This window comes from Onychomys torridus, chromosome 5 (genome assembly GCF_903995425.1).
Source record: "Onychomys torridus chromosome 5, mOncTor1.1, whole genome shotgun sequence".
Classification (NCBI taxonomy): Eukaryota; Metazoa; Chordata; class Mammalia; order Rodentia; family Cricetidae; genus Onychomys; species Onychomys torridus.
In genome coordinates this window covers 22,279,059-22,299,847 of record NC_050447.1, presented here as the reverse complement: position 1 = coordinate 22,299,847, position 20,789 = coordinate 22,279,059, and the positions used below count along the sequence as shown (strand labels likewise).

General features: G+C 45.8%; 2 protein-coding genes across 5 annotated transcripts in view; one reads left to right on the top strand and one right to left on the bottom strand.

Annotated features, from left to right (window-relative positions):
• The window catches only part of Coq9 (coenzyme Q9), an 18,795-nt gene extending 14,101 nt beyond the window's left edge, over positions 1-4,694 (bottom strand). The window contains 3 exon segments of the mRNA XM_036187255.1: positions 421-485; positions 487-587; positions 4,593-4,694. Coding sequence (XP_036043148.1) covers positions 421-485; positions 487-587; positions 4,593-4,668 — 242 coding nt within the window. The 5' untranslated portion in view covers positions 4,669-4,694.
• Ciapin1 (cytokine induced apoptosis inhibitor 1) lies at positions 4,402-20,789 on the top strand. 4 transcript variants are annotated; one of them, XM_036187256.1, is made up of 9 exons: positions 4,402-4,835; positions 9,203-9,388; positions 9,773-9,925; positions 12,227-12,303; positions 12,959-13,124; positions 14,799-14,872; positions 16,387-16,502; positions 19,209-19,287; positions 19,807-20,789. In XM_036187256.1, exons 2-9 carry the CDS (start codon positions 9,232-9,234, stop codon positions 19,915-19,917), a joined length of 933 nt encoding a protein of 310 aa, XP_036043149.1. In that variant the 5' UTR covers positions 4,402-4,835; positions 9,203-9,231; the 3' UTR covers positions 19,918-20,789. The 4 variants fall into 4 exon arrangements, with proteins under 4 accessions (XP_036043149.1, XP_036043150.1, XP_036043152.1 ...); XM_036187257.1 differs by lacking the exon at positions 4,402-4,835 and adding an exon at positions 4,842-4,960; XM_036187259.1 differs by lacking the exon at positions 4,402-4,835 and adding an exon at positions 4,974-5,155.

The window sequence follows — 20,789 nt, the reverse complement described above, 5'->3', positions numbered from 1 at the left end:
TCAGCCTGGGGTGCAAAGTACCACCAGCTCAACAGGAGCTAAATAACAAGACCCTATCAGAAAGAAAAGAGGGAAGGGGAGGAGATCGAGAGGAGGGGAGGGAACAGAAGCGAGGAAAAGAGAAAAAATCTGAAGGCAAGAGGGGCTGGTGAGGCCGGGCGGTGGTGGTGCAGCCTTTAATCCCAGCACTCAGGAAGCAGAGGCAGGCAGATCTGTGAGTTCCGGGCCAGCCTGGGCTACAGAGTGACTTCCAGGAAAGGCTCCAAAGCTACACAGGGAAACTCTGTCTCAAAAAAGAAACACACACACACTCACACACATACACAAACACACACACAAAGAGGGGCTGGTGAGGAGAAAGGTACATTCTGAAGCGTGCAAAGTGGCCAGGAATGGGTAGATCTGGACACTAATGCTTACCTGGGGGGCTGACGAGGAAGCTCTGAGTTGGGTGTTTCTGGCCCCTGTGCCTCAGAATGCTGCTGAGGAAAAAGATTGGGGAGGCTGCTGCTTCTGCCCTTCTGAAGACCTGAACCCCACAGAAGTGTGGAAGGCACGTGGCATCAGAGGCGATCGGCAGCGGGCCACTGAAACAGAAACAAGACTGTTGGTCAGGGACATTCACCATGCAACACCCCTGAGACCCAGAGTGTAGATAAGAATGAGGAAAATCCACAGTAGGGATGCCTCTGCAGCCACTCATTCCAGTGTTGAGTCCCCCACAGACACCTTGTGAAACAGAAACCTTGAAACATGTAAATCAATTAACAGAAGACCTGGCTGACTTCTTGGCCTGTTTCTACTATTGGTCAGCTGTATGGCTCTGTATAAAACATTTCCCTCAATATGCAGATTAAAATGATTGTTTTAATTATTACTGTGTGTGCATAATGTACATGGATATTCATTCAACGATGCATGTTTGGAGCTCAGAGGATACCTTTGTGGAGTTGGTTCTCTTTTTTTACCCTTACATCCATTCTGGGAATGGAACTCAGGTTGCCAGGTTTATGTGTCAAGCACCTTTATCCAGTAAACCATCTTGCTGGCCCCATAATATGCAGCTTTTTAAAACCCACAGATTAAGAGTGTTAGTCTCGGGCTGGAGAGATGGCTCAGAGGTTAAGAGCACTGACTGCTCTTCCAGAGGTCCTGAGTTCAATTCCAAGCACCCACATGGTGGCTCACAACCATCTGTAATGAGATCTGGCACCCTCTTTTGTGACAATAATAAATTAAAAAAAAAAAAAAGTGTTAGTCTCTGGATAGGGTAGGCAGGACAAGGAAGAGGAGAAGGCGGGAAACAAGAAGGCTGGGAGGAGACACTGCCAGCTGCTGCCATGAGAAGCAACATGTAAAGACACCGGTAAGCCACAAGCCATGTGGTAAAGTATAGACTAACAGAAATGGGTTAATTTAAGGTAAAAAAGTAGATAACAAGAAGCCTGCCACGGCCATACAGTTTGCAAGCAATATGAGTTTCTGTGTGCTTTCTTGGTTAGGTCTGAGCGACTATGGGACTGGCGAGTAAAGAGAAATTTGTCCTGACTGTGGGCCAGGCAGGAAAACTCTAACTACACTACTTGTTCAATAACAATGTTAAGGTATCCTCCAAAAGTGAAATGAAATACCCATGTACATATTATAACAGTGTCTACCTTCAAGTGTTTACATGACATTTCTCTTCCTTCTTTTTTGTGTTTGTGTGTATTGTGTGCATGTCTGTATGTATGTGGATAGTTCAGCATGCACAAATATGTGTAGACTTGAGGTCAACTCTGGGAATCGCGCTCAATCTGTTCTTCCTCTTTATTCCTTGAGGTAGGTAAAGTCTCTCAGTCCGACCTAGAGCTTACTGATACAGCTAGTCTTGTTAGCCAGCCTGAACTAGAGATCCCCACTCTTCACCTTTGGGCTTCTTTCTTTCTTTCTTTTTTGTTTTTGTTTTTGTTTCTGAGACAAGGTCTCACTTGTACAGTCCTGGCTGGCCTGGAACTCACTATGTTGACCAGGCTGTCCTCAAACTCCCAGAATCTGCCTCTCTGCCTCCTGAGTGCTGGATTAAAGGCATGTACCAGCACACCCAGCATTTTATATGAGTTCTGAAGACCAGAACTCTGGTCCTCACACTCAAGCACTTTAACCTCTGAGTCACCCCCCTAACCTTTGCAATCCCACTACTGTAGGAAATATCAGTAGGGTCTCCTGTCTAAAAACTCATACTACTTTCTCCTTTTCCCAACATTTTATCATCAGCATTTGCAAACCTGTAGATAAGCTAAAGAAATTGTGAACACCTGTATATCCACTCCAGCTTCTACAGATTTATCATGCTCTTCATTAGTCCACTCTAATTGCTGATTATTTATTGCAGACTATGTATCATTAGAGTTCAGTGATTACTGTTCCTTTATGAATTGTTTATATACAGTGAAATATACAAATCTTTTGTTTGTTTGTTTGTTTTCAAGACAGAGTTTCTCTGTGTAGTTTTGGTGCCTGTCCTGGATCTCGCTCTGTAGACCCAGAAAACTCCCTCCCACCCTTTCAGTCCCCAGACTTCTGTTGTGAAATTTACACCCTAGATTATTTTTGCTTGTCCTAGGGTTTTATCTACATGTTTTAAATTTTTCTGTAGTTTCTTTTGTTTCATATGTATTTTAAAATTATGTTGTTTTTCAAGACAGGGTTTCTGTGTGTAGCCCTGGATGTCCTGGAACTCTGTAAACTAGACTGGCCTTGAACTCAGAGATTTGCTGGGATTAAAGGTGTGCACCACCATCATTTGGCTAATTTTTTTTTTTTTTAGATTTATTTTATTTATTTATTATGTACACAGAAGAGAGTGCCAGATCTCATTACAGATGGTTATCTGGAGATCAGAGGACAGAGCCAGCCACTAGATTAGACATAGAGGCCAGACAGTGGTGGCACACACCCTTAATCCTATCACTTGGGAGGCAGAGATCTGTCTGGATCTCTGTGAGTTCAAGGCCACACTGGAAACAGGGCCAGGCACTGGTGGCACACACCTTCAATCCCAGTACTGAGAGGCACACAGGCCTTTAATCCCAGGAAGTAAGATGGCAGGACATAGGAAGGTATATAATACATGAGTAAACAGGAAGTCTCTATCTTGAGGCTGAGGATTTCATAGAGGTAAGGACATGGCTGGCTTGTTCTGTTTCTCTGATCTTTCAGTTTTCACCCTAATATCTGTCTTATTTATTTATTTATTATTTATTTATTTATTAATAAGACCATTTAGCAATTTGTGTTACAATATAGAGTTGGAGAGATGGCTCAGCAGTTAAGAGTACTGGCTGCTCTTCCAGAGGTCCTGAGTTCAATTCCCAGCAACCACATGGTGACTCACAACCATCTATAATAGGATCTGATGCCCTCTTCTGGCATATATGCGGACAGAACATTCATTAAAAAAAAAAAAAAAAAGCAAGAAAGATTAAAAAGGGGTTTTTGTTTGTTTGTTTGTTTGTTTGTTTTTAAAGGATGATGGCACACTCTTTTAAGCACTCAGGCTTAAAAGCAGGGGCAGGCCAGTCTTTCTGAGTTCAAGGTCAGTCACAGTAAGTTCCAGGTCAGCCAGGGGCATACATAGAGTGAGACCCTGTCTCAAAAGTTTTAGAAAGGGGAGGGGTACTTTGGAGGTACCTGTTGCAGAGTGCTTGCACAATACTACAAGAGATGGATGTTTGGTTTTCAGGGTCCAGCCATTATAAAGCTGCTGTGAATACACTTCAACTTTTTGTGGATACAATTTCTTGATTAAATACTTAAGATTGGATGTGTTGGACCCAGGTATTATTTTTACTAAACATATCTTGTCTGAAACTTTAGATAAAATTGGCAAAAAGGAAGTCATTGAAAACAATAATGTGGAAAGAAACACAGAATACCATGCATAAAAACATCAGCATTTTGTTATACGCACAGAAAATGGGGCAAATACCCACAAAAATCTGAAGTGAGGGGTCTCCAAAGTATGGCTGTGAAATCTCTGCAGCTCAGACATTTTAGTTGCATATTTACGTTAATGTGTCATTGTAGAAATGGTCTATTTATGGACAGTGTTTTTGCTCTTCCACTTAATGACAGTGTACAAAGTTTTTAAAAGTAAATGTCTGCATTCATGTGGAAATAAAGAGTCACCCGCTCGTGGTGTGGCAATGACTGAGTCTGGGGGAAACCGGACTGGACGCTCTCTAGCGGTTCCATCTGTCCCTCCAGCGAGGCTGGCCCAGCGCCCATAGCAACGGAGCCGAGCGCGCTGCCGCAACGGACGAGCTGTGACCTTGGGCACACCGAGCCCTCTCTGACGCTCCATTACCTCTGGGGAACGGAGTGTCAGGTCTGCCTGGCTGCTTTTGCCCCTCACAGCTCGGGTCTGGAGAACTAAACCCACTAAGTGCTATTTTTCCGGCTCGCGAGCCCAGCGGCTCCACGCCGATGCCCTTCACCTTTACCTTGCTATCCCCCACCACCGCCTCGCTCGCCCTACGCCAAGAGCCCAGGCCCGCACCGCTCCTCCTTCCCCCGCTCTCCCCGTCGCCCGGCCTCGGCCGTCACCTCACCGGGCAGGCACCGCAGCTGCAGGAGCCTCCAGCCCACCCGGCCGAGGACGCCAGACACTGCCGCCGTCGCCGCCATCTTGGAAGTGGGCACGCACGCTGACGGCGGCGACGCGCCGGGCAGCGTCACGCCGTCAGTCGGGCCGCGTCGACTTGATGGGACTAGGTGCTGTGCGGCTTCTTCTCGCGAGAGACGGGAGACGAGAAGCCGGCATCAGTGGAGCGGGTATTCGGGCTAGGAGGACGGTGAGTTCGTTCGGGGCGGCTCGAGCGCCCGCCCCGGCCTAACGGGCCTCCTCGGGCCCACTCTCCTCCTCCATCCTCTCGTGTCGGCTCCCGGCGCCGTCCCTGGCTTGCCCGAGGAAGCCAGGGTGAGGGACCACGGTGGCCGGGGCCCTGAACGCGGCGGCGTTCCTGACGCCGGGGCTCGTCTGGCGCCTCTTTCCGCGTGAAACCCGGAGCTGGCGTCGGGATCGCCGGTTTGCTCATAGCCGTCTGTGTGACCTTGGGTCTCCGGCAGGGCAGCTGGCGGGAAGCACGGGATCTGGGAAAACCTGGAGTCACAGGTTGTCCCTTTGAGCCCGGCACTTATTTCCGACCTGTCTAGGATGCTGACTTAGAAAACGGACCCAGGCTTTTGTCCGGAGAGTTGCCTCCCTGCCAGGGTGTGTTCCAGGGGTCTAGCATTAACACACCATTTGGAAGTTTGGGAGAGGCTTGCCTCTTAGCGTCTGACGTGCCTGAGTCCAAGCGCGGACTTCAGAGGGGAGCGGAGCGCCTCGCTGCTCCACTAGGAAAGAAGTAAACTGTGTTTATTGTCATGATCGAGCATGTATGTAGAGGCCAGAGGACAGCTTTGTTTTTCATCAGAAGGAGCCCGCCTCCCGTGTGACAGAGTCCCTGGTGGCCTGAAGCTCACCGTGGGTTAAGGCTGGACTGGCTGGCCAGTCTGCCCGCCTCCAGCTCCCCAGTGCTGGATTACGTACTCAGCCACATAAGCTTTTAAAAAATTACATATATTCTATTTTGCATTATTCTGGGGGGGGGGGAGGAATGTGCACTGTGGACGTCAGAGGACAACTTTCAGGAGTTGATTTTCTACTTCCACTTTGGGTTCTAAGAATTGAACTCAGGTTGGCCCACTTGTGTAGCAAGCACCTTACCCATTGAATCATCTCGATGGCCCACACATCCAGCTTTTCTGTGTGGGATCTGGGGCTCAAACTCAAGACCTTGTGCTTGGAAAGCATGGGCTTTACCCACTGAGCCGTCCCCAGAGCCCTGATAGTGCTTTTTGAGACAAGAGTTTCACTGAGAGGCCCAAGCTGGCCTCAGATCCTTCTTCAGTATCCTAAGAGAGCTAGGATTACAGGCAAGCTCTACCATTCTTAACTACTAAGTTTGTTTGATCTTGTGGTATTGATGTCTGAACCCCAGGACCTTACACGTGCTAGCTAAGCACAAACTACTGAACTGTACCCCTGTCCCTCATCAGTGACACCTGCAACCATTGTCAGCTCCCCATTAACCTTAAATGGGACCACAAGCCTAAGAATCTGCTTGTTAGGGGCCTTAACGATAAATACATCCATCTCCAGGAGTCCTCAGATGTTTGCTCTTGCTCTTACTGCCTGCTAATAACTTTTTTTTTTTTCTTTTGAAATGGGGACTCACCATGTAGCCTTGGAACTTGATATGTAGACCAGACTGGTCTCGAACTCCCAGAGATCTGCCTGCCTTCGTCTTGGAGGTGCTGGTGTGAAAGGCACATATCACCACACATTTTTGAAAAGCCTTGGGTGGATGCTGTCAGTTGGAGAAGCATCCTACAAACAAGGTCAATTGTGTGACATTGACTTCCACTTCACCTCTTTGAAGTTGTGAAACCACCCTTAGTCACAGCTCCTGAGTGTGCTGGCTTAGCGCTGTGTGTGTGTGTGTGTGTGTGTGTGTGTGTGTGTGTGTGTGTGTGTTTGGTTTTGTTGTTTTGAAACATTTGCCACAGTAACAAAAAATTGATGAAAATTGTCACACTTTGGCTCTTAGAGCTGAAAAGAACATTGTCTATTCAGGAAATGCTGACAGAGCTGTAGGGGTGTGTGTGTGTGTGTGTGTGTGTGTTGGTGGAGGGGGAGGGTTAAGGTCGAATCTACTTGTGCGGTCCTTCTTTTTATGGAAGGAGAATGTTTTGCTTACACTGTAATAGTTTACTGACAATTCTGCTGGAACTGGAGGTCAAAGGTGAGGCTCTCTTGTGAGGTTCTAAGGATGAAAAGGAAGCTTTGCGTTCCTCCTTTACCAAGACTGTTGGAAACAAAGACAGACTGAACAATATTTCATTGAGCCCTACGTACCAGCATCTGCTGAGCACTTTGCATAACTTACTGTTCCAGGATTTATCAGTCTTAAAAATATGAGGTTATTTACTGTTACTGTTTATTGAAAAGGAGATTCAGAAAGGCTGACTTGCTGTAGTCCTGTACCTAATGAAACAATGCAGTGATAGGTTTACAGGTTATTCATTTTTAATAATTTACTACCCAGCAGTAAGTACTGTTGTCTTCCCTGGCAGGCTCTTTTGGTTTTTCGAGACAGGGTTTCTCTATGAAGCTTTGCGCCTTTCCTGGATCTCACTCTGTAGCCCAGGCTGGCCTCGAACTCACAGAGATCTGCTTGGCTTTGCCTCCCAGAGTGCTGGGATTAAAGGCATGCACCACCACTGCCCATCCCCTGGCAGGCTCTTAAATGTGAGATTGATCCCAAGTTACCCAACTTAAAGATTTACAAGTCTCCTTTCTCAAAATCATGTGACAATTAAAAGCTTTAAATGTTCATTCTTGATGGTGTACTTTTTAGGGATTTAGAATCCCAAACTAAACAACTGAAGACTCCTGCCTGTCTGATAACCACTCGGCATCCTCTTAGGCTCTGTGTTGAGTCCGGCTAGCACAGAGCTGGCGTTCACATGAAACTAGAGAAGAACGTGTGGTTGAGGAAAATGCAGTGAAGAGAGTCACTTTGGAATGAAACTTAGACTTTGAATCTACTAGCTAAGGACTTCAGTTTTGCCGCAGAAATTAACTCCGTTAGTAACTCACTTCTAAAGGGACAAAGCACTGTGTGGTAAGGGTGGCTCTGGTTAAAGGTCATAGTTTTCAGACACAAAGGAAAGGTATTTGAGGTGAACATTTTCCAAGCCAAGCATGAGGTTGCATACTTTTTTTTTTTTTTTTTTAAACTGGAGCTGAAGACCGAACCCAGGGCCTTGCGCTTGCTAAGCAAACACTCTACCACTGAGCTAAATCCCCCAACCGAGGTTGCATACTTGTAATCCTAGTACTTGGAAAGAGGAGGCAGGATCAGAAGATCAAGGCCAACCTGGGCTGTATGAGGCCTTGACCCCTCCCCCCAAAAAGTAACAGAAAAATTACGTTTTATTTGTGTGTGTGTGTGTGTGTGTGTGTGTGTCCATCTGTGCCACACCTGCACATGTGGAGGTCACAGGACAGCCTGTAGAAGTTAACTTCTCTCTCCTTGGGGGTACATCAAGACTGAACTCAGTTTTTAAGATTTACTTATTTATTACAAATACAGTGTTCTGTCTACATGCCAGAAGAGGGCACCAGATCTCATTATAGATGGTTGTGAGCCACCAAGTGGTTGCTGGGGATTGAACTCAGGACCTCTGGATGAACAGCCAGTGCTCTTAACCTCTGAGCCATCTCTCCAGCCTGTGAATGTTTTTATAGAAGGAGAGTATAATGCATGTGACTTAAATTCAGCCTGGAAGCGTGGTGGTGTCATTCTCGAAGAGTTGGCCATCTCTGCAGAAGTCAGTGTTCAGCATGAGCCTCCTACCACTGATAAGCTTGGTAGCATTAATGGTTAAGGAAGGGGAAAATGAACACAGGATCCCTTGGCCTCCTTCACAGTATACAGACCTGCATATCAAGTGGGAGAGAAAACTAACCCGGGGTGGGAAGTTTTCATGGTTACACAGGTTTGGAGTCAGGTCCCAGCGTTTGTTTTACTCACGTAGTATTGGTTGTGTGCAGTGTTGGCTGACCCAGATCTTTACTGTACATTGGGAATTACCTAATATCAGGCTAGTCTGAGGGTCAGTTGAGATAATGTATGTCTAAGGTGCTTCACAAAGGCTGGCTAATGTTAAATGCTGAAAGCAGTGCTGGCCACTGCAGATTCAGTGCAAATGAGTTTTTCTAAGTAATGAAAAGGAAGTGTTTGATTTGCAAATTTTAAATCTTTTTTTTTTTTTTTTAAAGCTATAACTGTGGTTAGGAAAGCTGCCAATTTTATTGCCTTCCTCTGTGAGTCCCTTCAGCCTGATGAATGCCCTGATTGTTTTGTAGTCAGCTCTAACTCCAGCCTTTTTACTTGATTCTGATCCCCTTGACTTGACTTTGCCATCTCCATCTTGTCTACCTGTCATGTCGTAATGTTGGGATTATGAAGCCTTGGGGCTTGTAGGTTCATTAGTCAGACTCTAAGGGTTTACACCAAGCTGTAATGCATCCTTAGGGGGAAGTTGTTGGACTCATACTTGATGATAACCCATGGATTAAACTCTGCTGTTATTTGATTTCTTTTGCCAGTGGCTTTTAGGTACGGCATCACTGCAGGAATGGCAGAGTTTGGGGTCTCCCCTGGCCAGCTTGTGGCAGTGTTCTGGGACAAGTCGTCTCCTGAGGAGGCTCTGAAAAATCTGGTAGATCGTCTTCAAGTGTTAACTGGCAGCGAGGGCCAAGTATTCACAGAAAACATCAGCCAGTTGTTGCAGTGTAAGTGCCTGCCTACTCTTTTCTTCTCAGGGCGAGAAGAGTTTTCATGGGTGGGGTGCTGTTTGTAGTTCTGATACTCGACTTTCGTTTGGGGTTACCCATTTTTCCCACACACTTGGGCATTTGGTAATTTCTGCATGTTCTGTTCTTTGGTGGCTGTTCCTTGTTCTAAAAAGCTCCTTTTTTACTTCTTTCCCTGATCTTACTAAGGTTTAGTAAAATACAGAGCAGAACAGAGTCTTGACACCCTTTTGCTAATCTCAGGGGCTTCATATTTGCTATGTATGTTCTTTTTCCTGGGATGATAGCTGTATCCTCTGGGAGGTCTATGGGAGGGTTGGGAGATCACTCCCCGTGTAGGCAACTGTTGATTGTTCTTTTCAGCTGCCCATAAAGAATCCAGCTTCGACATTATTCTGTCTGGTATAGTCCCAGGAAGCGCCTCTCTGCACAGTGCTGAGGATCTGGCTGAGATGGCCCGAATCCTTCGGCCAGGGGGATGTCTTTTTCTGAAAGAGCCAGTGGAGACAGCTGTAGGTAAGGATATCTATCAGAAGATGAACGTTTGACACAACTGAGTCTGTTGCATGTGCGTGCTGTCTCCCTGAGCCAGAGGTACCACTTGGAGATCAGTGTTCTTGTAGTGGTTCCTTTTCAGGGATAGATGTTAGAATCCGAGCAACAGATCTTAAAAAGTGTGATCTTTGGTGACCTATCAGGTCATTAATAGAAGGAAATTGTCCCTAATGGTGAATGGCTGAATTCTGTCACCAGATGACAGGTTCATCTTTGCATGTCTCTAACACAGAGAACATTGTAGCAGTAGGAAGAGCACACTTAGCAACTTCCTGTGAATCTGTGCTTATTCCAGAATAGAGTTGAAAAGAAATGGCTGGAATTATGGGACTAAAGAGTAATATGTGAAGCTTGGTGGTGGTGGTGGTGGTGGTGGTGGTGGTGGTGCAGGCCTTTAATTCCAGCACTCGAGTAAGTTCCAGAACAGCCAGAGTTATACAGAGAAACTCTGTCTTGAAAAACAAACAAACAAACAAAAACAGAGAGAGAGAGAAAGAGAGAGAGAGAGAGAGAGAGAGAGAGAAAGAAATATGTGAGAAGCTAAAATCAGTTTCCAAGAATTAAAACCTTTTTGGCTCAGTGGTGAAGCTGTCAGAATTGTTACTTCTGAATTTTTAGCTTTTTTTTTCTTCACTGAAATTCAATCAAGATGTAGAAATATAATCCATCAAATGAAATTAATAGAAATGAAAATATTTTGGAATGAATAAAACATGAATTGTGTATCTAGAGCTGTGACCTTGTGATGCCTATTGCAGACACCAGCTTTCTTGCTGGAAAACTTTTTTATTTTTTGGTTTTTTGAGACAGGGTTTCTCTGTAGCTTTGGAGCCTGTTCTGGACTAGCTTTGTAGACCAGGCTGGCCTCAAACTCACAGAGATCCACCTGCCTCTGCCTCCAGAGTACTGGGATAACAGGCGTGCGCCACCACCGCCTGGCTTATTATTGTATTAGTTTTTAAGAGTGAATGAGTTTGTGTGCATGCACACATGTCTGTCTGTCTCTCTGCCTGCCTGCACATGGGTATATAAACATGAGTGCAGGAGGCCAGAGGTGTTGGATCTCTCTGAAGCTAGAGTTAAGGTGATTGTGAGTCTCCCATTGTGAGTGCTGGAAACCAAATGAGTTCCGAGATGGAACTCAAGTCCTCAAGATGACACAGCAGTCACTTTTACCCACTGAGACATCTTGACCAGCCCCTCTAATCAGTTTTTTAAATCCCAATTTAAATTTTCAGAAAATTAAGTTGTTGAATACATAGTACAAAAACTAAAAGTAAATGCATTGAAATTCATATTATTTAGGCCAAGAAGACAGCTCAGTTGGTGGTGTGCTTGAGGTGCGAGCATGGGGACCTAAATTCAACCTCTAGAACCCATATTGTCACCCCAACTCTGCAGAGGTGGAGACAGCTGGATCCCTGGGGCTCCCTGCTCAGCCAGTCTAGCTTACTTGGCAGTTCCAGGCGCTCAGAGACCCTGTCTCACAAAAATGGTGGCTGGCTCCTGAAAAAACATCTAAGATTGACCTCTGACCTCCACATGTACATATACACTCAACACACCACATTATTTTATATAGTCCATTTAAACCTAAATCAGACTTTATTACATTTTACATTGCTGACTGGCTTCCCCTACCCACCCACCTCCACCCCCACCCCCACCCCAAGATGTTACTCTGTAGCTAAGCTGGCCTGGAATTCACTATGTCATCCAGGTTAGCCTTGAACTCTTGTCAGTCCTTCTGTCTGTCTACATATGAACATGAGTGCAGGGGGCCAGAGGTGTTAGTCCTCTGGAGCTAGAGTTAAGGTGCTTGCGAGCCTCCTAGTGTGGGTGCTGGGAGCCACATTCCCATTCTTTGCCAGAGTGCCCGTGCTTGGAGCCACTGAGTGTCTCTGCAGCCCTTCTTGCTGGAGATTGAAGCCTTGGTCACCAAATAGTGTCTGGTAGAGCTTCAGAGACAAACTTGGGTTTCTGTGTGCTTCACAGTTAATGACTTTATTAATTATCCAGCTTTCTCTGGATTTCTAAGAAGCAGAACAATAAGTAATAGTGGAATGATGACCTGTCCCAGCCTAAGAAAGAACACTTGGAACAACCAAAAGATTTTTCAAGTTGAACTGCTGTCACTGAACTAAGTGCACATTATAAAGTAGGTTTTTACTGTTTGAGAACCCTCTGGCTCAGAGGATAGAGCCTTTAGAGTTCTCCCCAGCTGTGACGTATAAAGCCACTAATGGGGGTTTTCCTTGACAGTTAACAATGACAGAATGAAGACGGCCTCTAAACTGTGCTCGGCCCTGACTCTTTCTGGCCTGGTGGAAGTAAAAGAGGTAAGTGTGGAGAGAGAGCCTTCCTGGTTAGCTATGTAAGCCTTGGGTGACTCAGACTCAGTTTGTCCCTAGTATAGCTGGGGGCAAGTGAGGTTAGATAGAGGTGCGCTGCAGAATTAGGAGGTCATTTGAAACTTCCTTCCTGAGAGTTAAATACGAGATGCCTTGAAGAAGAAACCCTTGGGAGCAGATCCCTTCTGAAGACTTGTGGCTGGTACTGGTCTTCCTGGAACTCTTTAACATGGTGGCTGTGCTGCAGGGGACAGGTGGTTTGCTGCTTCTGCCCATCTCAGTGTATACAACTCTTAGGCCTAGATGGAATACTGTCCCTTAGACCTTTCGGTGGGGGTCTAGATGGGGGCTGAGCATTTATGACAGTTGAGCAGAGATGTTCAAGTTAAGCAGAGGCATTTTATAGTTCCAGAGTCTTCTAGAAATTAAATGTAAAAATATTAGCATTCCCTTGGTCTTGGAGAGGTGTTATTCCATAATAACTGTTAGTGTTGTTTTCTGAATTTTTTAAATGTGATTCAGGGCCTTAAATTCTTTTTGAGACAGACTCACTGTTGGATGTTGTCCAGGCTGGCCACAAGGCTGGCTTGGTGAGACAGTGAATGGCGAGGGGGGCTCATACGTGGGGTGTCTTCAACTGCAGCTGCAGCGGGAACCCTTAAGCTCGGAGGAGGTGCGCTCTGTCCAGGAACACCTGGGCTACCACAGTGACAGCCTGCTCTCAGTTCATATCACTGGCAAGAAGCCAAACTTTGAAGTGGGCTCTTCCAGCCAGCTTAAGCTTTCCATCTCTAAGAAGTCTTCTTCAGGTAAGACTAGCCTGGGGACATTGTATGTTAGTGGGCCATCATCTAAATAGTCTTAGATTAGTCCTTTAATTTGCCATTTGCAAACTGCACAATGCTCACCATGCTTTTATCTTAGACATATTAGTATCCAAACCTGACATAATATGTAGATATTTCCTAGTGCACTGAGGCCACTTCATCTTGGAGGCCTGAGTCACTTGTTCAGTTGATGAAGTCTCTTCAGGCTCTGGAAGGATGGGTTTATCTTCAGGAGACGTCACAGTGGTGATAATGGTGCACAGGGTCTCTTGTTCGGTTTCCAGGGCTGCTTTTTTTTTTTTTTTTTTTTTTTTTTTAAGATAGGGTCTCTCTGTAGCCTTGGCTGTCCTGTCCTGGAACTCACTTTGTAGACTAGGCTGGCCTCAAACTCCCAGATATCTGCCTGCCTCTGCTTCCCAAGTGCTGGGATTAAAGGTGTGTGTCACCACTGCCAGGCTGTAGGGCTTTTTTCTATGCCTGTAAAGTCACAAACTTATTTCTAATGATTGCTTGCTAGTTTGATTTGTGAATGTTTTAGATATTTCAGAACTTTAAAAATGTGATTAATTTTTTTAGATGTGCAACAGCCATTTTTAACATACCTTAATGTTTCTGTCAGAGCCATAATCAGCAGCTTTGTTGGTTTGATTTTGATGGAACATCCTCCAGGATGTGTCCTGTTGAAATGCTTAAGAACTAAACCCATGTTTCTTTCTTTCTTTTTTTTTTTTTAGACAGGGTTTCTCTGTGAAACAGTCCTGGCTGTCCTGGAACTCACTCTGTAGACCAGGCTGGCCTTAAACTCAGAGTCACACCTACCTCTGCCGCCTGAGCACCAGGATTAAAGGTGTACGCCACTGCCACCCAGCTAGCCTTGATCTTTATGAAGTACTTCCACTCCAGTTTCTGGTCCTCACTTCTCTGTCTTGAGTGGCAGGAATTAGAGGCCCATGTTCTCAAACATGGCCTCAGAAAGTATTTGGACCTTTGATTTCACGCTTCCTGGAGGATTGGGACAGCTTAGGTCAGCAGTTGACCATGTGGATGTTCTGAGTGTCCAGCTGTGGCATTGGTGGTCCATTGTGTACCCAGAAGGCCTTACTGAGGATTTGCCCTCTAAATCCCCAGCCCTAAGGCTCGTAGATTCTTTCTGGTGTCCTGACCTAGATGGAAAATGTTCTGTCACTGACTGTGACCTGGCCACCCCAGCACTAGTCTGTTTCTTATGTAACAGGCTTAAGTGAGGCTACATCTTGGCTGTTTTTAGAGTTGTTGATACTTCTCTCATTTGATTCTCAGAATAGCTGCAGTAGGCAGAGAGAGTGTATAACTCATGTAGCACAGAAAGGCGGCACAGAGTGGAGGTTGTAACCTCGTATTCCTACAGCTGTAAATCTAGGGTGGCCGGCACCTCATAAGGTACTTAGGGTTAGGTGAGGTGATGGGCGCGCTGGAGGAGTACCTAGCACAAGGCAAACATGTAAGGAATGCAGCTGCCTTTCCTGTGTGAAGCTCTGCCTTTTGTTCCTGGTGGAGCTGAGTGCGAGCCTACTCTCAGTCCGTCCAGTCTCGCCCTTTAGTCTCCACAGCTGCTGGGGCTTGCTTGTAGTGTGCCTCCGACTGGTTAAAGGGTTGTCTCCTTCTTGTTGGATGCAGTGAAGCCTGTTGTGGATCCTGCTGCTGCCAAACTCTGGACCCTCTCAGCCAATGACATGGAGGATGACAGCGTGGTGAGTTGGCCCTGTGGTCACATGACTGCTCCCTTTCAGGTCTTGCATCAGTGTGAACGGCTGTAGTGAAAAGTGGCCTTCAATTTTTGTTTTGTTTTGATTTCATGTATGAGTGTCTGTCTGTGCACTATATGCATGCAGGTGCCCTCGGAGCCCAGAAGAGGGTGTTGGATTACCTGGAACTTATTATACAGGTACTTATTTGCTGCTGAGTAGGTACTAGAAACCAAACCCACATCCTCTGCAAGAGCATCAAGTACTTTTAATCACTGAGCCGTGTCTCTAGCCCCGAGAGTGGTGTGAATGTGTTTTAAGGCCCAGTATGTAGCAGTGTCTGACTTTCATGTCTTTTATTAGGACATTCCATATTAGCAATATTTTAAATTTATTTTTATTTATTTATTTATTTATTTTTGAAGCTGGGGATCAAACCCCGGGCCTTGTGCTTGCTAGGCAAGCGCTCTACCACTGAGCTAAATCCCCAACCCCTAAATTTATTTTTTAATGTCTTTTCCCCTACAGAATTTTTTGTCTTCTCTTTCATGAAATAGTAAGGATTCTTGTAGACATAAACCAGGAAAGAATTTGGCAGTTGAGATACTTTATTGGCCTCTGTCTAGGCAATTGAATGCTCACTGAATGAAGTTTAATGAAATTCATTGAATGCTCACTATCTTAAACTTAGTGTTTGTACTTTGATCTGCCCATCTATAAGAAAATTAAGCTGGGCCATGGTGTCGAACACCTTTAATCTCAGCACTTGGGAGGCAGTGGCAGGTGATCTTTTGAGTTCAAGGCTAGCCTGGTCTTTAGAGCAAGTTCCAGGACAGCCAGGGCTATACAGAAAAACCTTGTCTTGAAGAAAAATAAAAATAAAAAGGGAAGTTGTTTCAATACCTTTACTGTTAAGTGTGATGAGCAAACTATGTCATGGTTCATGCTCTCAGAATTTATAAATATAACTGTCTTCACATTTACAAAAAAGTTACACAAATATATGTGTGTGTGTGTGTGTGTGTGTGTGTGTGTGTGTATGTGTGTGTGTGTGTAATTATTTGCTTTTATTCCTCTGGAATTTTGTGGGAAATGTTTTACTTTGACTTTATTCCCGTGATTATTCATATATTGAAATAAATACAGCACTTCTCTTCATTTCACCTGGTCTCACTCTCACCATGAATGCGCGCGCGCACACACACACACACACACACACACACATTCTCTATATAGTACCAGCTAATTTTGCAGCTGTTTCTGGCCTCATGCAGTCTCACGTGGACCATTGGCCTCTTCAGCCTATGGCATAGTTCACAGTGGGTGTTTCTTTGTTGCTTTGACTTTGCTCTGTGTGTGTGTGTGCGCGCGCGTGCGCGTGCTCTCCTCTCCTCTCCTCTGTCTGTCTCTCTCTCTCTCTCTCTCTCTCTCTCTCTCTCTCTCACTCTCTCACATAGCCTGCAATTACCTCAGCTTTTCGTCATGGTGGCTGTGTTCTGATTGTTTTGATCGCTCTCCAGGATCTCATCGACTCAGATGAATTACTAGATCCGGAAGATTTGAAGAAGCCCGATCCAGCCTCCCTGAAGGCTCCATCCTGTGGGGAAGGGAAAAAGAGGAAGGCCTGTAAGAACTGGTGAGTGCTGGGGGGGGTGGGTCTGGGCTGCAGGTTCTTCTCCAGTGGTTATCTCTGTTCTTCGTTCTCTTAAATGGGTTTTCCTGTGAGGTGTGAGGTGTAAACCAAACAGGTAAACCTTAAAGAATAGCAAAGACCACACACCATCATCTGGAGTAAGAAACGGAAGCATCCTGGCTGGGCATCCCAGCACTCAGGAGGCAGAAGCAGGCAGATCTCTCTGACTTTGAGGGTAGCCTGGTCTACATAGAGAGTTCCAGGCCAGCAAGGGCTCTACGTGAGGCCCTCCCTCAAAACAACTAAAGAAAAAAGAACAGAAAGTATCATAGCATTCATAGTTACGAGTCAGAAGTCATTTTTCCATATGATTTAAGCGCTCAGAGACAGTTGTGCTGTTTTCTGTCTTCTGATGACCCTGATAATAAGGCTGAAGCCAGCTGTCTTTAACCCTTCATAAAGCCTTGATCCAGAAGACCACTTTCTCCATTTTGGAAAGAAATCCTTGGGGCTCTGGTTCCATGGTATCATTTTGTGATAGTTTGCCTTGAGTAGGGTCTGTTCTGTGAACCTCTGCAGTCTTAAAAGCCAAGTCTGTGGTCCTGGGAGTAGTGTTTATTTTGTTTAGGAGTTTTTGTCTAGGTAACGTGTGACTTAGATGTTGACCTCTTTAGTTCTTTTTGTTTGTTTGTTTTTGAGACAGGGTCTCACTATGAAGCCTTGGCTGTCCTGGAACTTGCTTTGTAGAGCGGGTGGCCTTGAATTCACAGAGATGTGCCTGTCTCTGCCTCCTGAGTGTTGACTTTAAAGGTGTGCTCAACTGAATCTGACTGGTCCTATAATTTTTTCTCCTCTTTTACATTTCTAGTATATTTTTCTTTTCTTCCTTTCTCGGAGATGATGATGATGATGATGATGATGATGATGATGATGATGATGATGATTTAAACCAGAGCTGAGGACTGAACCCAGGGCCTTATGCTTGCTAGGCAAGCACTCTACCGCTGAGCTAAATCCCCAACCCCTATTAATCTTTTTTATTAAACACTGTTCTGCCTGTACGTACACCTTGAAGGCCAGAAGAGGGCACTAGATCTCGATACAGATGGTTGTGAGCCACCATGTGGTTGCTGGGAATTGAACTCAGGACCTCTGGAAGAGCAGTTGGTGCTCTTAACCTCTGAGGCATCTCTCCAGCCCCAAGATTATCAATCTTCTAAAACCTTTGTTATTATTTTATTACTCCTATCATGATTTTAGTTTATAGTTTTCACTTTGCTATTACTTCCCCACCAATATGTTGAACATCCTTTTTCATTTAGATATAAAGAAACCAATACCCTTTCCTGGCTTTTGGAGACAGAGTTTCTCTATATCCCTGACTGGCCTGGAACTCACGGTATAGACCAGACTGGCCTTGAACTCAGAGATTCACTTGCCTCTGCCTCCTGAGTACTGGGATTAAAGGTGTGTGCTACCACCACCCAGCTATTTTTTTTTTTTAATTTTTTAATTTTGTGTGTACACTGGTACCTATAAAGGTAACCAAACTTGAGTCCTCTGCAAGAGCAGTATGCACTGTTAACTGCTGATCCAGCTCCTCAGCTCTTCCAAGCTGCCTTTTATTTTAGTTGGCCTCTGACTCCCTGGTTAGAGGATCTTAGGATACTTGGTGGTCAGTCTTCATAATTTAAAAATGGAGGACAGAGTCAGGTGTGGTGGTGCATACTTACAATCCCAGCATGCAAGAGACTGAGGCAGGGTTGCAAGTTTGAAGCTAGCTTAGACTATATAGTAAGACTGTGTCTCAAACACCATCTTAAAATAAATGAAAACAAGCTGATCATGTTAACTGAGCATCTAGATGGATTGGTCATGTTTACTGAAGAGAATCTAGGTAGATGTTGGGGGTGGGGAGGCTCCAAATCCCAGAGCCCTGTGTCTTATACTCAGATTGGCCGGATTGCTTAAGGGAAGTCTTTCCATGTATGCTACCAGCGCTTTGGTCTGGCAGGAGTGATAGTTTACCTGTTAAGTTGAGTCTTCTGTTCCTACAGTTTCTAGCAGTGTAGTGTTGTTCCTGTAGTTCTGGTGGGGTTCGAGAGGTGAAAGTTTAGGTTGTCTGTGTTATTCTGTCGTAACAGGGAAGCCTTGCGTTGGTGTTTGTACAAATGTTGTGCAGGCTTGACTTGTTTATTAATCCACTGGTTGTTTTTATTGTATTTATTTTTGTTTGTTTTTTGGGAGTCTCACAATATAGTTGAGGCTGACCTTGAACTTGGAGCTGTTCTGTCTACCTCCCGGGTGCTGAGATTTCAGTCCTGACTGCCCCACACAGCCCTTACCAGTCTTTAGGTGTTCCAGTTTCTCAGCATTTACAAATGAGAGGGTTTCAAGTAAAAACCCAGATTTTTCTGTTGATTGTTTTTATTTTTGTATGTTTATGGTGTTGGGGATTAAGCTCAGGGTTCTGCACATGCTAGACAAGTGCTCTCCCACTGAGCTGCATCTCGGCGCCTTCTGTTCTTGAATGTGGAAATTGTGGCGACTCTGCTTCTTCCCCAGCAGCCTTGCCCCAGTCTGCTGGTCTGTAGCATTAACTTGACTCTTGGTAAAGAGAGAACTCTTCAAATGTGTATTAGCACTGTTAGTGGTTGGAAATCTCTAGGCAGTGGCAAGTCTCATTCATCAGCCCTTGGTTTCCCCTAGCACCTGTGGCCTTGCAGAAGAACTGGAAAGAGAGAAGTCTAAGGAGCAGGGTGCTCAGCCCAAGTCAGCCTGCGGAAATGTACGTACCTGCACCCAGTACATGGGGACAGAGACTAGCTGCATTTAAGGGCTTGTCTGTCATCCAGTTTTCTCATAGTAAGCTGCTGGGAAAGGCCATGTGTGTATATAGCTGTGATGAGAAGAGGTTGTCCTGAGCATGCCCGTGCCTAGGGGTACGTATCTGTGTGTGTGCGTGTGTGTGTGTGTGTGTGTGTGTGTGTGTGTGTGTGTGTGTTAGCCCTTTGGTCTCTTCCTTGGTGTGGGATGTAGTTTACTCAGCAATTTGGCTGACCTTGATGTGATCCTGTAGTGGAGGCTGCCCGAGATGCCAGCCCTCTGGCCTCTTTCAGATAGGGCTTAAACTGGGGCAGGCCATAAACTTGCCTCAGCCTCCTAAGCACAGCGATTACTGGTGTGTGTCACCTCACCTGGCTGGCACCCTTACTGACTGACTTTTCATAAAACAGGAGACCTGTAGGCATACGAAGATGTCCTTCCTTTGCCCCTCAGCTTCTGTTGACTCCTGTTCTTTCCACAGTGCTACCTGGGGGATGCTTTCCGCTGTGCCAACTGCCCCTACCTTGGGATGCCAGCCTTCAAGCCTGGAGAACAGGTGCTCCTGAGCAACAGCAATCTCCAGGATGCCTAGGAAGAACCTCAGGCACACATACCTCCTCCTCCAGCCACTTCCTGCCCCTCAGCCCCTGCCACTGTCTCCTCCCACCTCTGGATTCACTCACTCTGAAAACATTGGCAGGGAGAGGCTTGTAGCAGAGTGAAGCTGCTGAGGTGTGGTGGTGTGTGGTGCTGCTGTGTCTTGACAGACCAGGGTGAGAGGACCTGCCTCTTACAGGGTCAGGAGAAGGGGTGTACCCTAAGGAGCTCCACTCCTGATGTGACAGTACTGACCCTCTCCACCCTTGAGTCTAGACTCTTGACTATTTATGCAGTATAAGCTCCAGGCTCCACTCAGTGATGCTGCCGTACTGACCTCCTCAGTATGCAATTCTTGGAGCTGTGGATCAGCTGTCAAAGGGCCGCAGGGGCTCCAGAGAAGTCGCTTCCCCGGTTGCTGTGATCCGTCTTGTCCCTCTGCCCTTCCACCTCACCCCATTTGCTGTAGTGTTGTATCTGTGTCCTGTTGTCATCTCTGTTGAACATTGGGTATTAAACTTCCATGTTTCTATGTATCCCTTGTTTGTATGTATGTGTGTGTGTGAGAGTCTGTTCCAGTCATCCACTTCAACTTGAACTATGAAACTCATTTTGGAAGAGGCCCATGTCACACAGGAGTGGGCCAGAACTGCTCTTATGGATTAGGACTTGTCTCCATCTCCTGTGGGAGAGTCCAGGTTGAGAATGTGGGGGAGAAGCAGGGCAGGGCAGGCTGGGCCAGCAGCTGGAAGTGTCAGAACAGGGGACCCCTTCATTCTCCTTGCTGCCTGCCCACATACCTGTACCCCATTGTGCCTGATCTTTTCTGTTTTAAATAAAAGTGTCCACTGTTACCTGTCCTTGAAA